The sequence below is a fragment of the Euleptes europaea genome, chromosome 12 (assembly GCF_029931775.1).
Source record: "Euleptes europaea isolate rEulEur1 chromosome 12, rEulEur1.hap1, whole genome shotgun sequence".
Classification (NCBI taxonomy): Eukaryota; Metazoa; Chordata; class Lepidosauria; order Squamata; family Sphaerodactylidae; genus Euleptes; species Euleptes europaea.
In genome coordinates this window covers 37,453,419-37,473,530 of record NC_079323.1, presented here as the reverse complement: position 1 = coordinate 37,473,530, position 20,112 = coordinate 37,453,419, and the positions used below count along the sequence as shown (strand labels likewise).

The following is a 20,112-nucleotide window of genomic DNA, read 5'->3' as shown; positions in this document are numbered from 1 at the left end:
GTCTGGAAGCCTCCAATGGCCCAATCGGAAGTAAACCATAGGCTGGAAGTGGCGAACTGCCACCATCAAGGAGAGGTTAGGCAGCACAGAAACATACAGGAAGACTGGGGAAGGAAGGGAGAAGCCGCAGGGGGTGTAGAGCCAACGGGGACGGGAGCCGAAGCACCAGCCACAGCAGAAATGGACCTCACAGCTAGGGAAGGGCCAGATAAGGAGGCTAGTGGAGGTGGTGGTGGCAGCACAGATGGTCCTGGGAGGCTCTTGATGGGAAGGATCCGTGGGAGGCACCATCAGGGAAAAGGAACAGCAGCCCAGAAGTGCCAAAAACTGACGCGAGTCCCAGCAGAGGATTGCAGCAGGGACAAGGAGGAAAACTGGTCCCTAGGCTGGAGCAGCTCCAGCATGGCGGGTGGGGCTGGATGTCAGGGACCTGCAAGGGGTAGGGACATTGAGGACTAGCCATATAGCATTGGGGGCCGCAGACAACTTAATAAGGTCTTGGGCAATGAGGAAGAAGGGACCAAGTGTAGGGGTCTGGCAGCAGATGATTGAACTGGGAACCAGGCAGTGAGGCAGCCGCTGTAATAAATAAAGCGGCTAAGGAGTGAAAATAGCATGTGCGACCCATTCAGCAGTTGCATCTAAGTAATGCCTAAATGGCTGTATTTGATTCTTTGATTCTAGGGGAACAGAACTTTTTTTGGATACTCCATTGGGTTATTTCTAGATATTTTAATGATTTCTTTTTTTAATTTTATGGGGAAAATTATTATGTTCAATTCTAAATTTCTCTACAGAATCTGTAAAATATAACAATTTAAGGTTTTGAACCTTGTTGGATTGCATTCCTTGTTTGTAAGTAGCAAATGAAACACCTCCATGAATACTGTAATCTAAGAATCTGTTAAACAAGAATGAAGGCTTTTACGAATATACTCATGCTCCAAGAGACACGGAAAGTTAAGGGTCTTCCCTAAATTTGTCCATGGTATTAGAAGTAAAGGCATAAGTAAAGAGCAATTGTAAAGTACACATCTGAAATACAACCATTCTTTGGAAATAATCAAATTAAACTTGACATTCTAATATCTAAGCAGTCTATTTTGTATATTACAGCTCAGTAGAAAACACTTGTTTGTCAAACATTTGTCCCTACATTTTATGTTACTACAGTTGCTGAGCAGTTTCAGTCTACGCTAAAAATGTGCTTCATATTCTTTTGTCTGTGCAAATTTTGTAAAAAAACCCCAATTTGCTAAGTCTTTTTCCATGAACACGTTTCACACTAATTTCATTACTGAAACAATCACAGCCTATCCTCCTCTCATACCAACTATACACTTTAATGTTGAAGTTCTTCAGATCTTTAAAATTCCCCTACTTAAATATTCAGTTTGCAGCTGCCTTCTTTCTGAGAACTAATTAGAGTTTTAAGCTTATTTGGCAGGTTTTTTTTCCTAGGCAGCTGTCTTAATATTGCAAACATAGCCGCTATCTGAAAGACCCATGGTATACTGACTTGAAATGATGTGATTGCCACGAAGCGATAAGGTAATACAAGCTGGGGCTGAGGATTGGAAGAAATTCTCTCCCCTATTTTTCAAAAATCTATTTCAGAGTCTTGAATAAAATAGCCCTCCACTGCACCACTTTAAGTTCTCAGTGTTTCTTGGAGCATGGTCTGTACTTCTGTGTGTTTTGGGGAAGGGCATCCTTGTTAATTTATGAAGTCATTCTTTCCTGCATACCTTGTGACTTCATTAAGTGTATACCTTTGCGTACTGCAGGAATCCTGGTGTACTGCTTTTATGTTTGAAACTAAGTTACTTTTCATCTTTAACATTAGGTACTTTTAACATAAGATCTTTTTCATTGGCCATACTGCCTTTGGAATGCCCTTCCCTGTGAGGCTGGCTGACTCCAGCCTTGATCTCTTTTAGGCGCTATGCTTAAAACATTTTTACTTAGGCAAAGCCCGTGCCGGTGTGGGAGGGGCATTCCTGGGGGCGGAGCTGCCTTTGGGCAACTTCCTAACCCCATTTGCCCTGGGAATGCCCCCTTGAACTGTGGCGGTGCTGTGCCACCTTTTTTGTATTTTTATTTTTTAAACCTCTCTTTTTTGTCTCTGGTGGCTGGGAAGCCTCTGAGGAGGTGGTGCAGCTCCGCCGCTCCAGGCCACCACGGATCTACGCCCCCCTTCAGAACTGCACTCTTAGTGTGTATTTTATGCTATTATGCGCTGGCTTGAAAAGAGGATGTGTGTCATGGAGCTTGAGGTGAAGCATGAATGTACTGTTGGACCTAGAAATCAGATCTTAGGAAGTTGTAGGACAATATATTAATCTGTGACTTGGATGCCAGCAAGCATGAAATGTCTCTGTTACAGGATGTTATTGATACAGGCCATTGTGCTGTGGCTGAGCGCTTTGTGGATCTTCTTTTGCCCGTCCTTCTCGACCATCTTCATGTTCCGGATAATTCTCTAGAAGACCTGCTGCTAAAGAAGAAATGTGAAAAAATGATGAAAGCCATTGACATCTTGTTAAATATCCTTAATGCAAACTTCTTGTAACAATAAGCATACTGTGACACTATGGTTATTAGTGCATCGAACAACCTCGTGGAAATTCCTTGAATTAGGTTCTAAGTGTGGAAATGATAGATCAGTTTTAAAAGAAATCTTTTCAGAAGAAAAATGGTCTCTCACCAGGGTTACATTTTGATTGGGAAATATACTTAATCCCCTGGTTAGTATTTGGATGGGAGACGACCTAGGAATACCAGGGTTGCTGTGCAGAGGAAGGCACTGGCAAACCACCTCTGTTAGTCTCTTGCCATGAAAACCCCCAAAAGGGGACGCCATAAGTCGGCTGCGACTTGACACACACACACACACACACACACACACACACACACACTATACTTAATAATATTAAAAGCAACTTCAGAAAGTTGTAGTGTAGTTGATCAAGTTTCCCTAAGGGCTGCCTTATATCTTACAGCAGATATAGTTTTTGTTTTAGTAGCCTGGTGTTTGCCATGGTGAACAATATACATAAGAAGAGGAGAAATGGGATCATACATTTTCAGATATGTTGGAGGGCTACCAGCAGTGACAGCTACTTAGAATAGTTTCAGAGAGTAGCTGTGTTGGTCTGCAGTAGAACAGTTAAATGTGAGTCCAGTAGCACCTTAGAGACCCACAAAGTTTTGGGGGTATAAGCTTTTGAGAGTGAAAGCTCCCTTCATCAGACAAGTAGAGTGTAAGTGGTGATCTGAGTCCTTTTGTCCTAGTCAGAAGGTGGGAGGGATATTGTAAAGTATGCTTGTTAAGAAGCACTGGAGAAATTTCACCAGGTCTTCAGCAACTTCCACCCCACCACCAACCCAGGAACCAGTCCACGCAAGAAATACACTTTGTAGAAACCACTGTACAAATACATAATGGAAGCATAAAAACTACCTTATATCGCAAATCTATGGATCGCAAAACATTCCTGCAGTCACCATCCTAAACACACCAAGCGATCCATTATCTACAGCCAATGCCGCAGCTGCATCTGTTCTGATCCCTCATAAAGATTCTCACCTGCAGGATCTACAACAGACATTGGTGGAATTACAATACCCACCTGATATAGTAAGGAAACAGATCAACAAAGCTAGAATGATACTAAAGGATAACCTGCTACAAGAAAAGTCCAAACAGAACGCCACTGGTGGTCACATACAGCTCTCAGCTCAAACCTGTTCAACGCATCATTAACATCCTACAAGCCATGCTGGACAATGATACTTTTCTCTCACAGGCATTGGTAGGCAAACCTTTTTTTGCCCACAGACAGCTGCCTAACCTTAACCAGCTTCTTACCCACAGCAATACCCTTCCAAACATGGCCGTGGACTCTGGGACCAGGGTCTGCAACAAACCAAGACAGCTCTGTCCTCCTTTTACAATATGACAACACAGTAACTGGACGTAACAACACCTGCCATACCATCTCAGGTTCATTCACTTGTTCATCTTCCAACATTATATATGCCATCATATGTCAGCAATGCTGTTCCACACTCTACATTGGACTAACGGGTCAGTCCCTACACAAAAGAATAAATGGACATAAATCCAATATTAAAAATCGCAACACTTAAAAACCAGTGGGAGAAAATTTTAATCCTCCAAGTCATTCCATTGCTTACTTAAGATTGGCAGTTCTCAAAGAAATTTCAAAGACAAATTACAACGTGAGATCACTGAACTCTAGTTAATTCACAAGTTCAGAACAATGGACTCTCACTACAGATGCTAATTTTCTGTGTGTCCCCCAAGCATCTCCTCTAATCAAGCTGATTATACATTGTACCTATGCATCCTTTACAGACATTCTTTACAACACCCCTCCCACCTGACCATGATAAAAGGACTCAGATATCCACTACTGTGTCTGACAAAGGCAGCTTTGACTTTAGCAAGCTTCTACTGTGAAGTTTTCGTTGATCGCTAAGGTGCTATTGGACTCAAATCTGACTGAGCTTTTTAGAATGTTTCTCTGGGTGTACATAAAATCACACATTTTCTATTCGTGCTCTGTGGCATTTACCAAAAGGTGCAGTGTACATCCGAAAAACCTTTTGGCCTCAAACTGAACTGACCACAAATTTCAAAGCTGTATCATGATGTGCAATGAGCTCAGTTCAGACAAATCAAGAGTAGATTAAATTGCAAACTATTATATGGTTAACTTGCAAACTGAACGCATATTTGTGTGTCATTGTTCTTTATATTCGCTGCTTTGACCTGTTGTAGTTCACAACTACAGATGTAAAATTTCTGGAAATGTTGGAGCAATGGTAAAAAATTATTAGTAAAATTGACTTATTTACTATGCTTACTTTCCTAACAAACCTAAACCATATTTTTCTGTTTTAACATAAAATGCATCATCTTTAAATTTAGCATAAAAAATTGGCATAGAATTTAAAAGTATAAATGCCTTAATTTTCTATAAAAGAAGAGAGCAAATACACCCCCAAACTAGAGTGATAGAGAGCTGAAAACTGTTGTACTCTGTGTTGTCATACTTGTTCCAAAAGAAAAAAAATATTTTATAAGTTTCTTTCAGGGCTTCCTAAAATTTCCTGATTTTTCCATTTTTAAAAAAAGTCCTGTGGGGTTGGGGGTGTTTTTTTAACCCCCCCCCCCGGCTTTCATGTCTTTTGTCACAAGTCATTGTGGATCTAGGTGTGAACATTTTCCTGCTAAATAAGACCTTTGCCTGGTATCTCTTGAGTTTACTTTCCCTTCGAATATAACTACAATTCAGTTGTGAACTGGCGCATAACATATTTTTATCCAAAATCTTACAAATCAAAGTGTCTTCTTCCTTAGCAGAACGTACCGCTTTGTGCAGATGACATATTAAAAACACATGTTACAAAGGTTCTAACAGCTAGCAAATGTACATGCTTGATAGAACACCTTTTTACCTGCAGTGGGATTGACTTCGGTTTTGGGACAAAGTTAATAGACTCTGAACTGAGGTAAGAAAAGTAAAATCCCAGGTCTAATAGAATAATTCTGAATGCTGGTTCCTTTGAAGAGAGAATCCCGATAGACCATTGATGAACCCTAGTAACTGGAAAAGCTTCAGACTTTGACATTTATGGCAAACTTTTAATCATAATGTTAAGTGTCCAACTGTATAAATATATGTATTTTGAAGGAATTAAGGGTTTTGTTGTACTTTGATCTTAACGTTTGTCACTTATATGTAGTTTCATATAGGCTAATGAACGAACTGGTTGAACACATTTCACCTTATATTGTAGTACAGCAAGCTCACTTTAGTATAGGGGGAAAAAACTTTGTCTTCCAAATTTTAGGTTTCAGTGTTCAGCATGAACACTCCCCCTCTGCTTGGGAGCAACCAGATCCAGTGAAAAGGAAGAAGCATTGCATTTTTTTCCTTTCATTGCTGCGAGAGCCAGAGCAGAAGCTTTGGAATTGGGTGTTCCAGTGATCCTCAACACCAGAAGCAGAGCTATTTACTATTGGATACCTTTAATATTTGCTTTTCAATTAAGTGAGCTCTATGTATTAATGTAGAATACTATGTTTTTAAAAATGCTCTTTAAAAACATGAAAATATCCCACCTAAAATTAAAGAATAGCAATATCAATAGGCAGACTAAATTTTGAAAGGAGGAAAAGTGGTTAGGTGACTGGCCCCGCATAAGATGGATGCCATACCAGAATGTGTTGTGTAGTTCATTTCTCAGATTCTTGACTCAGTGAAGGCATAGGAGTTCATTGCATAGTAGCTTCCATGTGGTCAGAATTAACTCTATGGTAAGCTTCCTTTAACCACATGTGTTTGGGTTAAGTGAATGTCAGAGAAAGGCAATAGCAAACCACCTGTTAGTCTCTTGCCTTGAAAACCCCACTGTGTTGCCATAAGTCAGCTGCAACTTGACGACACTTTATGCACGAGGGGATGTCAGCCTTATTTAATAGCTCTAATATTTGGACAGCTTCTGCAGATGTCCCCAGACAAGCCACTTATTGGGTGGTAGCTAGCATGCAATGGAAGCTATTAATTTACAATGTATACTGTACATATGGTATAGCCACATAAGTAATACAGTGAGACTTTACAGAGCTATTGCCTTCAATTGCTATATTCTATAGTTAAGAATCTGTCGTTCTTGTTTTAAGCAAACTTTAGTATAGAAATTTTCCTTTTTTCCTAATTATACAAAGAAATCTGTATTTTTTAGGGGGGAAACCTATTGGATTTATTTATTAAAACATTTATATCTTGCCTTTACTCTTGGTTCAAAGTGGTTTACAGTAATAGTTAAAACATCCTCAGCTGAAAGCAAAAAACTAAATGTTGCTAGAAAGGACAAGGAACTGTAACAACTATAGAAATACTGCTCCAAGTTTTACACTGTTATATTTGGCCTAATTAGTTTTTTATCTGTATTTTATCTGTTTTGTTAGCAGTTCTTGAAATGCAAGGTTTTAGGTTTTTGGAAATGTAGCATAGAAATACAGTATGACATTATCTATGACTGCAATAAATTATTATTATTACTTCTCTAGCAAGCTTGCTTCGGAGGTAATATTAAAAACACTGGATCTTATGAGCAAGCTTAAGCAGCTGGTTCCTAGCATGGAAGTCAGTTTTTACAAAGTTCTTCAGGTAAGTAAGTTTTGTGTTAGTTTAAATCATTGAGATAATGCGTAGTTGAGTGGTGGCTGTCAGTTCCTGCAAGCTATAAATGTTAGTTGTCATAAGCTTTTGAAAATGTATGTACTAAGTGTTACCTTTCCCAGATGACTCAGAGAGAACATCTTTATGAAAATCATGTAGATACAAACAAGGTCAAGCCAATCCCCAGTTCAGACAATTATTCCAGTTTGATGTAAAAATAAAATTGAATTAAAGATTGTTTATGGTGCAGGAGTATAACTGTATCAAGGCAGCATCTGGTTTCTGTTATATATACCATTGTTCATTCCTATGGGGTAACCTAACAGATCTGATATCTTTAATTCTTGGGTGTATGTAACAACAAAGAGGAGAAGAAGAACATGCTAATGCTTTTTGCTGGAAAAAGTATTTGTGATCAGTAAAATGTAGTTTTCTATTATAAGAGTTCATAGATGCAGTGAAAATGTATACATCATTTTATGTTTATATGCTTGCCTTTCCTGCTGTCTGCCTTTCTCAAAGAACTAATTACGTGAACTGACAAGCGATTTGTGTCTAGGACCAACGTTTGGTTACACCTTTGGCTTTTGCTTTAACATCAGACCACAGAGAGCAAGTACAAGCGGGACTCAGAATACTCTTTGAAGCGGCCCCATTACCAGATTTTCCTGCCATAGTGTGAGATTCTTTCTTTTACACTAATGTTTGTGTTACTGTCTTCCTGAGGCGCTTACCGTTGCTGTCAGTTTTGCCCCTACATCCTCCTTAAACATTACTGTCATGACTTGCAATTCCTTCCTCCCTAATTTGATCTTTCTTTTGTGTTTTTTTGTTCCCTAAATAGGCTTGGCGAAAGCATTGCAGCCAATAATTCTTACAGACACCAGGAAGCAGAGCATGTACCTAAAAGGAGCCAGGTGCAGCCAGTTCTGACCTGTGTTAATTCAACGAAAGGTTCTCTTTGCCCTCCGAATGAGGATGCTGCTACTTTCAACATCCAGGACCTGATACAGAAACTTCAATCAGGCCTAGAGGTTAATGGCTTTTTAACATGTATCTTTTAGGATAAACGCAGCATCTTTTTCTTGGCTTATATGAAATGCAATGAACTCTGTCCAAATGTGCTAAGATCAAGTCACACCAGTTTCTGTAGAATTCGTTAAACAAGGGAAGGGGGAAGTCGTGCAAAGTCAAACTGCTAGGAAGGTTGGAGGTCAGCCATTCATTATGAGACTTGAACCTTCAAGAGCCAGGTATTTAGTCCACAGAAATAAGGTTATGATTTGGTGGCTAAACGTGTACGTATTGGAGTTATGTTCTAAAGGTAAAATAGGCAGAAACGTGCCCATTTCTTGTTTGGATCTGACAACACATCCGAGAGAGAGAAAACACATGCTACCGAACCAGCAGCACTGACAGTTGATAATAAATGACAGGGAGGAAGGAAAGAGGTTGGTGAGGTAACAGAGTGAAAACCCTAAGCCCATGAAAACTTAACTGCAAATCTGTCCTAATTACTTGACAGAAGCAAAGAGTGCATTTTTAGGATGTATTTGTAATAAGAATTGGCCTGTTGGGCTGCTTAAATATTGCTGGGAGATTTGGCCAGAATAGTGGGCCTGTTGTTTTCCCTCCCCCCAAACCTCCCCCTTTTTATTTATATAATGTAAATAAAGGTGAGAATCTGGCACATACTTGGTTTTTCTTCATGACGATACTGGTCAAAAATGCCTATTAATAAGATCAGTGACCTCCAGAAGTATAAACTTGTAAAAGGGATGCTTCTAGTGCCTTGAAATACTACAGTGCCATCTGCATGCCGATAAGACAAAAGTGAAATATTTCTGTTTGCAATGCAACATTTATGGTGAGCATAGATGACTATTTTTAGAAAATGTCAGCATAATTATGTGGTTTCAATTAACACTTTCCTTGGACATAGGCCACTGCTTTGTTAATACAGGAAAACGAACAAATGTTGGATCTCTGCCAATACTTTAACCATTATAATTACTCCTGTTAAGCTTTTCATTTGTCTGAGTGGTTACAAGTTTGACTTGACTTGCCTACTGCTGTCCCACAGATGAAAGAATCAGTAACAGATGTGAGGATATCTGAAATAATGGAAGTATATGAGCAGAAACTATCTGCGCTAGCTGTGAGTATGTATTTAATATGCATATTTGTTTCATGTGCATGTGCTCTGGTATCTGAATTTTTTTTCCTGTTTTTAGTCCAAAGAAACTAGATTGCAAGACCTTTTGGAAGCAAAGGCGTTAGCACTTGCTCAAGCTGATAGACTCATTACCCAGTATCGTTGTCAGCGAGCCCAAGCTGAGTCTGAGGTGGGTAAAACCTGAAATAACCACATGCAGATTAATTTTTTCACAGCCACCAGTCCAAGATAGCTTAGTCTTTTTAAAAAAGGCAATATTGTTTTTTTTGGGGGGGGGGAGTTTCCTAAGGCCGTCTGGTGTTTCCCATTTGTAGTGTCCTCATGTTGAAGTTGCTTTGTAGTCTGGAAAGTCAAACATTTTAAACCTTAAGGTCTTAAATAGGCATTTGCATTAAAAATGGGAGCTACTGATCCAAGGTAGAATTTCCAAAAACCAGATAGAGTTACATAAGACATGTGTGTTATGGAAAGGAGCAACAAACTCTTAAGCCCCTCCTGTTTTTCCCTACATTTCCAAAAGGCTAGAACCCTGGCTTCTATGCTGAAGGATACCGAACGCAAAAATGAAGAACTTGAAGCGTTATTGAAAGCACAGCAGGTAGAATCTGAACGGGCCCAGAGTGATATTGAACAACTGTTTCAACACAATAGGAAGCTGCAAACTATAGCTGAAGAACATGAGATACTTAAAAGATCTTCTATTGACCTTCTTCAAAAGTAAGGCATTAAACTGCTGTGAACAGTTATTTAGCTAAATAAAACACACACCCCTCTGAAAATCTATTCTTGCTAATGAGTGCATGTGTGTATTCAAAATTCCTGTGATTGTAAAATTGGTATGAAAGATAAATTTTTGGTTTATTTACCTATGTGGGTGGTGGTAGCCGTACCAAAACCATCATATCGAACAACAGAAATCACAATTGGAGCACAAACTGGATTAGTGTAATTGGTGAATGCAGCACTCTTCCAGAATAAGCAGATCTCTCCCAAAGTCCCAATTTGAATCACTAATTCACAGTGAAAACTAAAGCTACAAGTGATGTGATTTTAAAAGTAAAATTCATATGTTTAAAATATGAGTAAGAATGCTGTTTGGTAACACTAGATCACTCACTTCAAGGTTTAACAAAAACTGAATTCTTTGTTGAAGATCATTGTGTGTGTGTGTGTAAAGTGCCGTCAAGTCGCAGCCGACTTATGGCGACCCTTTTTTGGGGGGTTTCATGGCAAGAGACTAACAGAGATGGTTTGCCAGTGCCTTCCTCTACACAGCAACCCTGGTATTCCTTGGTGGTCTCCCATCCAAATACTAACCAGGGCTGACCCAGCTTAGCTTCTGAGATCTGACGAGATCAGGCTAGCCTGGGCCATCCAGGTCAGGGCTGAAGATCATTACTGGCTTGCAAAATTAGGTGGCACTGGTTCAGTAATTCCTCGACTCATGTTTTGTTGTAAAAAGTAAAGGTAAAGGTCCCCTGTGCAAGTACCGGGTCATTCCTGACCCATGGGGTGACGTCACATCCTGATGTTTCCAAGGCAGACTTTGCGCGGTGGTTTGCCAGTGCCTTCCCCAGTCATCTTTCCTTTACCCCCAGCAAGCTGGGTACTCATTTGACCGACCTCGGAAGGATGGAAGGCTGAGTCAACCTTGAGCCGGCTACCTGAAACCGACTTCCGTCGGGATTGAACTCAGGTCGTGAGCAGAGCTTTTGACTGCAGTACTGCAGCTTAACACTCTGCGCCACGGGGCTCCTTGTTTTTTTGTAGGCCTAACTTATTTAGAATATAATTATCTTAAACTGGATTCTTCAGACTTCTGTCTGTATGCCTGAAGTCTCTCAGGAAGCCACCCTGAACAGGTTACAGGATAGGAATGTTATAAATAAATAACATGCTGTTAGTTCGATTCTTTGGTATGGCTGCCACAAAATGTTACGTCTTAGCACCTACTCTGTGAGTGGCCATTGTCTGTGTTCAGACCTGATCAGGATTTTGTTCAGGACTTATGCTGATTGAGCTGGGTTATACACCTGCAAATACATATGTGAACAAGTCCCATTTGAAACCTGTAATTTCTAATTTTGGAACTAGGCAGGTTAGCACATGGCACTAATGAAAAAATTACATAGCACTAATTCATTTGATGATGACACTTTAAATTTTACAGGTATGAAAGCACTGAAAGGCAATATAAAGATCTGCAGGTGACATGTAATTCATTAAATAAACAACTAGAGACTATTAAAAGGCTGAATGAATCTCTCAAGCAACAAAATGACAAGTAAGTTCAGCTCCTACCTTTAATAATTTTTTTAAGGTGCTTATTTTTTGCAGAGTGGCGGTGGTAAATGTTTGAGTTTTGATTCAGACTAGCTTGTTAATGAACTGAGAATGTTTTAAAGTGGGCGCTTCATGGTTTGATCTTGTTTTTTTCTGTAAAGTTTTGTGAAATAATCATAGTAAAGAATGGAGTTGTGATGTGGTGTCGGAGTGTTGGACTGCAACCTGCAAGACTCAGGTTCAAATCCCCTCTCACTGGCAGAAATTCAAGCCAGTCGTTCAGCCTAATCTACCTTGCAAGGTGACTGAGGGCACAGGGGAAGAGGGCAGGAACTTGTGCACTATCATGAGCTGCTTGAAGGAAGATTGGGATCAAATATGACAGCTATAAGATGATCAGATTACTGTGCAAAAAAAATTAGATATTAAAATTTTCTACAGTTTATTTTGGATGTATAATATAATGCTTTAGAACATTTTGAATTTATGCCAAAAGCATAGCAACATTTAATTTTTTCCCCTTTTTGCTTGCCTGTCCCCCAGCCAAGCCCTAAGGCAGAGCTTAGTTGCCAGGTACTTTGCAGACTCTTGAATGTATTCCATTGCAGAAAGGAGGTGATAAATGTTAATACTTTATTTACCGTTTTAATAAAGCTTGATATGCCCGTTCTGAGCATCTGTACGTCTTTCTACAAGGTTCTACAGTTCATCTTTTTTTATCAATAGCCATGGAAAGCCTGCAATCTTAAACCTAATCTTACTTAGGAGGAAGCATATGCAAGATTGTCTTTCTCTAATTCTGACTCATTCTTTCTCTAATACTTTCTCTAATACTTCTCATTCTTTTATTTTATTTTTTATTCATTTTATTAAATTTTTATCCTGCCCTATCCCTATCAAAGTAGGGCCCAGAGCGGCTTACGAGAACACAATCCAAATCGGTCTACATCATAATAATATGATGTAATATTTATCTTTATCTAAAGCAGAGACTATTTTGGAGGCAATAGTGAAAAAGAATTTTCTCTCTTGCTGTCCCCCAACCAAATAAATCCCGTTGCTGTAAAGTGGAGGACAGCACCTCTTATATTTCACAGTATTTGCTCTTCTTTGAGCCAGTTCATTTCTCTAAAAATCTCAGAAATTACTCGTCATCATTTTCATTGCTTTATTTTTAAAGAACATATAAAAAAATGGTAAAAGTCCCCTGTCCAAGCACCGGGTCATTCCTGACCCATGGGGTGATGTCACATCCCGACGTTTTTATGGGGTGGTTTGTTTATGGGGTGGTTTGCCAGTGCCTTCCCCAATCATCTTCCCTTTACCCCCAGCAAGCTGGGTACTCATTTTACCGACCTCGGAAGGATGGAAGGCTGAGTCACCCTGGAGCCGGCTACCTGAAACCGACTTCCGTCGGGATCAAATTCAGGTCGTGAGCAGAGCTTGGACTGCAGTACTACAGCTTACCACTCTGCCACGGGGCTCTTCCAAGAACATATATTTACCTTTTATTCACAAGACTGGGCTCTTTAGTCACACTAGGCCTAATCCAAGAACACAGGATTCTTCTAGTCTGGGCTTCCCCCTCTAGCTGTTTGTTCCTGTCTACGTGGTAGTAGTCAGAGCCTGCTCACACCTTGCTGCATGCAGAAAAATTATCTGTGCTCTCTGTGTGGACGGACTTTCCCAGCCCTGCTCCTTGGCAGGCACAGGATGTGGGCAGAACAGCAGTGTCTTTACCGACTGCTAGGGGCGACAGGAGTTTAGTGACACAGCTTTAACCACCAGTTGGCTTTCTAAAATTGTAATTCCTGCTGTAACACTAATATACTGTGTCTGGAAGCTGGAGGATCAAAAGAGGAAAGAGGTGCAGTGCTCTTCTCTTGGACAAATTCCTGGACAATGATATGGGGCAGGGGAAAAGGTACAATTCACGTTGAAACCCCTATGGAAGAAAGTGGATTTTGCAAATGTTCCATTTACTTTTATTTTTCTCTTGTCTAGTTTGGGATATGGTTAACATTCAAAAACTGTAGCCACTTAACTATGCGGTGCCACTGAAAACAAGACGGAGCTCTTAAATAAAGTTCAGCATTAGAGATGCCATAAAAATGTCATCCAGAATACCATGCACACATTACATACATAGCTGATTTTTTCCTGAGAGTTTCTTTCTCTTGAGAGAATGTCAAAACTGTTGTTTAAAACTATTAAATAGTTTTTTTAAGTTTTTAAGTTAAAACAAAAAATCCAAGTATCAAAAACAGTTCTAGGGGTTGGATTCAAGAGTTCATAAAATGGAAAGGGGACACAACTGTCTCCGGCGCGATTTTTTTTTAAAAAGCCCTAATATCAAACAAACAGTCTCTTTTTCTTCTTCTTTAAATATGGATGTTTTAAACCATATGAAAAATCAAGTTCATGTGAATCTCTTTGTCCCAAGGCAGCAATCATATTGAATTTCCTCTTGTCATCCAGAGGGTGATGTACATTCCTAGACTTTTGTGCAAACATATAGAAATATAATATCCTTGTAGGTATCCTAGAATTGGACTTCAGTGTTTCCTGGCATACTTATTTGAGGGTGGGGGGAACTCCCAACTGATGATTTTGAAGGCGGCTTATTCCGCAGCATTTTACAGTTGAATCATAAGATAAGATCTATGGTTATTTTATATGACTGTCAAATCTGTACTGAACTAAAAGGAGAAACACCCGTTTTCAAGAAAGTGAAACGGAACTAATCAAAATGCCATTGTTTTAAAAATAGGGGTGTTTTTAGTTTTAAAAATAGGGGTGTTTTTAATTTTATGTCCAGATGTCCATTTTGTTCTAGATAGGCAGACATGACTGTAGTACACTGATGAATCAGGAAAGCCTCCTTGTCAAATCTTTGTTCTTTGGGAAAACGTTAATTTTTGTACCTTTCCATTTTTCAGAGCCGTATGTCAACTGCTAGAAGCGGAAGAGCATAGAAAAGAATTACACAAACAGCTTCAAGATAAAGAAGGAAAAATATTAAGTAAGTTACTGCTGACTTATGCCGGCCTCTGTCAGGATAAACACAGACTGGAAAATGCCACAGTTCTGTTTTCTCTTTGAAAAATATTTTAAATTTGCAAAGCTGTGTTGGTGTCAGGTCTGGACAGCCCACTCCCAGACATGCATACAATCGGTAGCTTCCTCAAGTGTATCCCATAATTACTGTTGCTTAAGAAATTGTAATTGCGTCTCATTTACATAAGTGATGCTACCTGTTTTTCTTCTAATAAGCTGTACAACCCAATGTCATTTTCTTACTTAGGTACTTGCTGATGTTTAGACAATAGCCTGTTCTCTCATGAGGTCCCAGGGCACAGGATAAATATTGCAACTGCAATTGCCTTGAGTAGTAAAGAGTATCTTCTGATTTACTTTTATGCTTATAAATATGATTAGGTTCCTTTGTTTAAAGTATTTGTATGCTGTTTTCAGTTTTTTGTGGCACTTCCAAAAGGAATACATACAATACAATGTAAAACATAGTGAATCAACAAACAAACAAAAAAACAAAGACTACAAGATTAAAACAGTAAAACAGCAATGTCATTCATATAGAAAAAAAATAAACTTAATTCTAGAACATGTGTAATCCTTTTTTTAATCATAAAATGGCAGCAGTTATTCTAGCCCTAGCAATACCAGCTGTAAAAAAGTCAACCTATAATTAAAAGGTTAATGGTAGAATCTAAAAAAAAATCATAAGATTTTAAATAACAACATATGACAGCCAATACAAAAGGAACAGTTTATAAGGGCGGCCTGGGCAATTTTTTTTTATTTTATTAAAGCCTGGTACTGTCCTACCCGAGTCTACTCAGAATTACATTTAGTGGGGGCTTCTTCCCAGGTAAGTGTGCATAGGGTTGAAGCCACAGTTATCTCACACCTCAGGTATGTGACACAGGGCCTCAGATACTAACCTCAGTCTTAGGCAGTCTTGGGTGGGAGTAGCTGATTATAACCTCTAGTTGAATCCCCTCTAAATCTCCATTTATAATCTCAGTGTACCGATCTGCAATCACATGCATTATCTGGCATAAGAATAAGCCTCTCATCATGGCCCAAGAAGCACTAGTTAGTTCAGTAATACAACAGCTCATGTGGGCAGCAGGACTATAGTAGCTAATTTAAGACAGCTTTTATTGTATGTTTAAAGTAATTTATGCTTTTAAAGGTGAGGCTTTTTAAAAAATGAAGTAGCACTTCTCCACGCTGGTACTATAAATACATGCTTTAATAAAGCTTATTTCTTAAATTGTTCCTTTGAGATCAAATGTCTCCACAGGTTTCTGCATCAGACGTGTTTTTGGTTAGGCAGGCAGACGTTGAAGAGTTATGAGTGTTCAGTAGATGGCAGTACTGTGTAACTCATTTAATTGTAATTGATGCAGTATCTTAACTAAAACTTGGTGTCTTCTTACTAATTCTTCAAAAGGTTTGCACCAAAAGGTAAAAGTTCAGGAAGAAAAACTGAAAGCAAGGGAGAAGGAAAAAACTGATATGGAAGAGACCCTAGACATCCTTAGAAAAGAATTAAGTAGAACAGAGCAGGCAAGAAAGGAACTGAGTATTAAGGTAAGTAAAGTTCAGTCCAATATAGTACTTTTCTGAAAGGGCTGAGGAATTAAAAAAGGTAAAGGTCCCCTGTGCAAGCACCGGGTCATTCCTGACCCATGGGGTGACGTCACATTCTGACGTTTCCTAGGCAGACTTTGTTTACAGGGTGGTTTGCCAGTGCCTTCCCCAGTCATCTTCCCTTTACCCCCAGCAAGCTGGGTACTCATTTGACCGACCTCGGAAAGATGGAAGGCTGAGTCAACCTTGAGCCGGCTATCTGAAACCAACTTCCGTCAGGATCAAACTCAGGTCGTGAGCAGAGCCTGGACTGCAATACTGCAGCTTACCACTCTGTGCCATGGGGCTCTGTGCTGAGGAATTAAACAGACTTATTACAAATAGCTAACAATAAAAAAGGGAAAATGAAGTCTTAAGGTGAGAAATCTAGCAGCTTTGTGTTGGATCTGTGAACAAAAGAATTGGGGAACTTTCACCAGCAGTTCCACCCACCCCTGAGAAATTGTGAGAACTGGGGGACATATTTAGCCATGTGGGTTGGGTGTGCTGTGTCAGCGCAGATCTGTTTATGGAAGAGGCAGGAAGGGTGATTTTGTGCCCTTTCCCTTCCACACTGCAATGCCCCCAATTTGCATGGCTATTAGTCCACATGGGTCCTGCCTCTCTGGTAATCAGCTTTCCAAGGGTGGATGGAACTGAGTAGGGATAATGGGAAAGATCAGCAATGATTCGTTCTTTTTGCTGATGGATTGAGAAATGTCTTAAACCACACTGCTCAGAGTACACCCAGATGCAATTATTGTGTATCTTCCCGGTCTTTATTGATTACATTTGGTGAGATTACATTTGGTGAGAATGATGGTAATGGCTTTTCCTGTCCTGTCTCTGAGTAGCAAGCTCTTAGCCACTTCTACGGAGTTATGGTTTGCCCATTGGAAAGATAATCAAAGTTATTAATGAATATATGAAGCAATTATGTATGACCTTTTTAGGATTTTTTACTGTCAAGTCACAGCTGACTTATTGCGACCCCATAGGGTTTTCAAGGCAAGGGACCTTCGGAGGTGGTTTGCCATTGCCTGGCTCTGTGTCATGGCCCTGGTATTCCTTGGAGGTCTCCCATCCAAATACTAGTCAGCTGAGAGTGTATGACTGGTCCAAGGTCACCCAGCAAGCTTCCGTGGTGGATGTGGGGATTTGAACCTGGGTTTCCCAGGTCCTAGTCCAACACCTTAACCACTACACTACGGTGGCTCTACCATTTTAGTTAGGAGCTTTACATACTACTGCTAGCCTACTTTGAATCACTTATTGTAATAAATCCTATTAGTCACAGGACAAATCCAGAACGTCTTTCCTTTGGCTATTATATTCATTTATACATGCACTGCTCAACAAGATGGATTGACTCTATAAAGGAAGCCACGGCCCTCAATTTGCAAGATCTGAGCAAGGATGTTAAGGATAGGTCATTTTGGAGGACATTGATTCATAGGGTCGCCATGAGTAGGAAACGACTTGACGGCAGTTAACACACACACACACACACACACACATTTTGTGCTTCTGAAAGCAGTCCCAGACTCAGCTGTCACCCCTCTGACTAATATTCTCCTTTATCCCTGTTTACCCAAGTTTTGCCCTTACGAAAAACCAAATGGCATAGACATAGATGCATATTTCTCCTTTGGCTTCTTACCCATCAGCCATGGTCTTAAGAGGTAGCATTGCTTTTCCTGGAATATTGGGCGATTCCACTTGGTGTAAGCTTCGTATCCTTCACCTCATCTATGGACTCGTTTTTAACTGTTCATACAGTCTGCCAAGCATGGTCTACCAGATAGTAATCTGAAGCATTACATTGTTCACGTGAAGCATGTTTTGTGAAAGAGTTAAATTAGTGGGTGCTTAAGTCAACTGTGCCAAATGGTTTTAGTCCTGCCCAGGTTGCTAGATAATGGGCAAACACATATTCTGGAGACAGATAATGGAATGATATGTAATGTGTATTTTAGGCATCTTCCTTGGAGGTTCAGAAGACACAGTTGGGAGAACGACTGGAAGAAAAGGAGGCCTTAGTCAAACTGCAGCAAGAAGAGCTGAATAAACATTCTCATATGATAGCCATGATACACAGCTTAAGTGGTGGTAAACTAAGTGCAGAGACTGTAAACCTCAGTTTATAGAACCTAATTATCTAGAACGATATTTCATCCCAAAAGCCAACTAAAATGAATGTAAATCTTCAGTATTATGTAAAAGAAATCCATTTTTGGTCAGTCTTGAAAATTACTCTAGGAAAGACTGGGTTTTTTTTTTTAACAGTATATAGATCACCTTCTTTCTTGTTGATGCTACTGTCCTACATATATCAGCTGCAGCTGGGGACCTCATTTCCCAGCTTGATACGCCATTTTTTATCGTTATTTTGAAAAGTAGCAGATATTTTTGACGCACACCCAGTCATTCATAATGGGATTTGGGAATGATAATCCATTTCTAGGCTGATTTTTACTACCATGGGCTTTTAAATATGGTTTTAAATGCAGTGTGTATAGACATTTGTAAAGTACCACCCAGCCATCAAAAGGAAAAATATACAAAGTTGCTTGTATACTAACCTAATGAAATTTAAAATATTGCACTACAGTATGTATGACATGCTAATAGAAGTGTCCTACCTAATATAATTAATTGTGCTAATGGAGTTTCCAAACTTGTAATAACATGTTAGTGTCTAATTTCAGAAACTGGAAAAAACAGATATGTATATATAATCCAGTCTTTATTTTTCTGTGTTAAATACTGTTCAGTCCTTTAAAGTGCTTCTCAGTTCTTTAGTTCTCTGAAAATATCTGTTTTAGTTCTCTGAAAATATTTGTTTTATCTGGAGATGTCAATGCTGCCATTTCTGTATTGTATCATCAAGCTTTATACATTCACTTTTGAATTTTCATTACATATCTATATTTCCCATCCTTAGGTGTAGAGATAATTTTATACACTTTTAAACCACTGTCTAAATATTTAATAAATCAATTCTGCTGAAATATTAAAGTAATGGGCTTTGAGAACATATATTTATAGTTAACTTTGTCTAGAAAGGCAAAAGCATGTATTTAGCTAAATTACAATACCCTTACAATACCCTGTGTGTTTTAATTCAAAATATAATCTGTTGGTGTTTGGAGATACAAACATTTGAAAACTCTATTTTCTCTAATTTCACTTAGTGCACTGATGTTAAGCTGTAACATCAATAAATACCTTTTAAATGTTCAGCTTTCCCTTTAGTTCCTGTGTCTTAATCTTTTGCTTCAGCTGTTTGGACTTAAATCAGTTACAATTTACAAAAGTTCAAACTCTGTTGTCTCCAGCTCAATAGTAGCTTTTAACCTTTTAATGAAATTGTTATTGTTTATAGATGTCTCTTCGTAACCTTTTTCTAGATATAATTTGCTTTGTAAAGGGAAATAAAAATTTGACTCCAAATTTGTATGTGTTTAAATATATTCTATGCAGCCCATGTGCTTGGATCTCATCTAGACCTACATATATATTTTTTTAAAAAACCTCGCTTAAAATATTTGTACTGGTGATAAAATCTTCTTCATTTAAAGATGGCTTTGAAAAGGGGCCCCATGGCGCAAAGTGGTAAGCTGCAGTACTGCAGTCCAAGCTCTGCTCACGACCTGAGTTCGATCCCGACAGAAGTCGGTTTTAGGTAGCCGGCTCAAGGTCGACTCAGCCCTCCATCCTTCCGAGGTCGGTAAAATGAGTACCCAGCTTGCTGAGGGTAAAGGGAAGATGACTAGGGAA

General features: G+C 39.2%; 1 protein-coding gene across 1 annotated transcript in view; it reads left to right on the top strand.

Moving 5' to 3' along the window:
• CIP2A (cellular inhibitor of PP2A) overlaps positions 1-18,542 on the top strand; it is a 35,751-nt gene extending 17,209 nt beyond the window's left edge. Inside the window, exons 10-21 of the mRNA XM_056858624.1 lie at positions 2,387-2,546; positions 5,400-5,541; positions 7,106-7,205; positions 7,777-7,895; positions 8,062-8,251; positions 9,301-9,375; positions 9,452-9,562; positions 9,914-10,110; positions 11,564-11,677; positions 14,616-14,698; positions 16,154-16,293; positions 18,309-18,542. Of these exons, the coding sequence (XP_056714602.1) occupies positions 2,387-2,546; positions 5,400-5,541; positions 7,106-7,205; positions 7,777-7,895; positions 8,062-8,251; positions 9,301-9,375; positions 9,452-9,562; positions 9,914-10,110; positions 11,564-11,677; positions 14,616-14,698; positions 16,154-16,293; positions 18,309-18,479 (1,602 nt within the window). The 3' untranslated portion in view covers positions 18,480-18,542. The remainder of the gene's footprint in view (positions 1-2,386; positions 2,547-5,399; positions 5,542-7,105; positions 7,206-7,776; positions 7,896-8,061; positions 8,252-9,300; positions 9,376-9,451; positions 9,563-9,913; positions 10,111-11,563; positions 11,678-14,615; positions 14,699-16,153; positions 16,294-18,308) is intronic.
• The last annotated feature ends 1,570 nt before the right edge of the window (positions 18,543-20,112 follow it).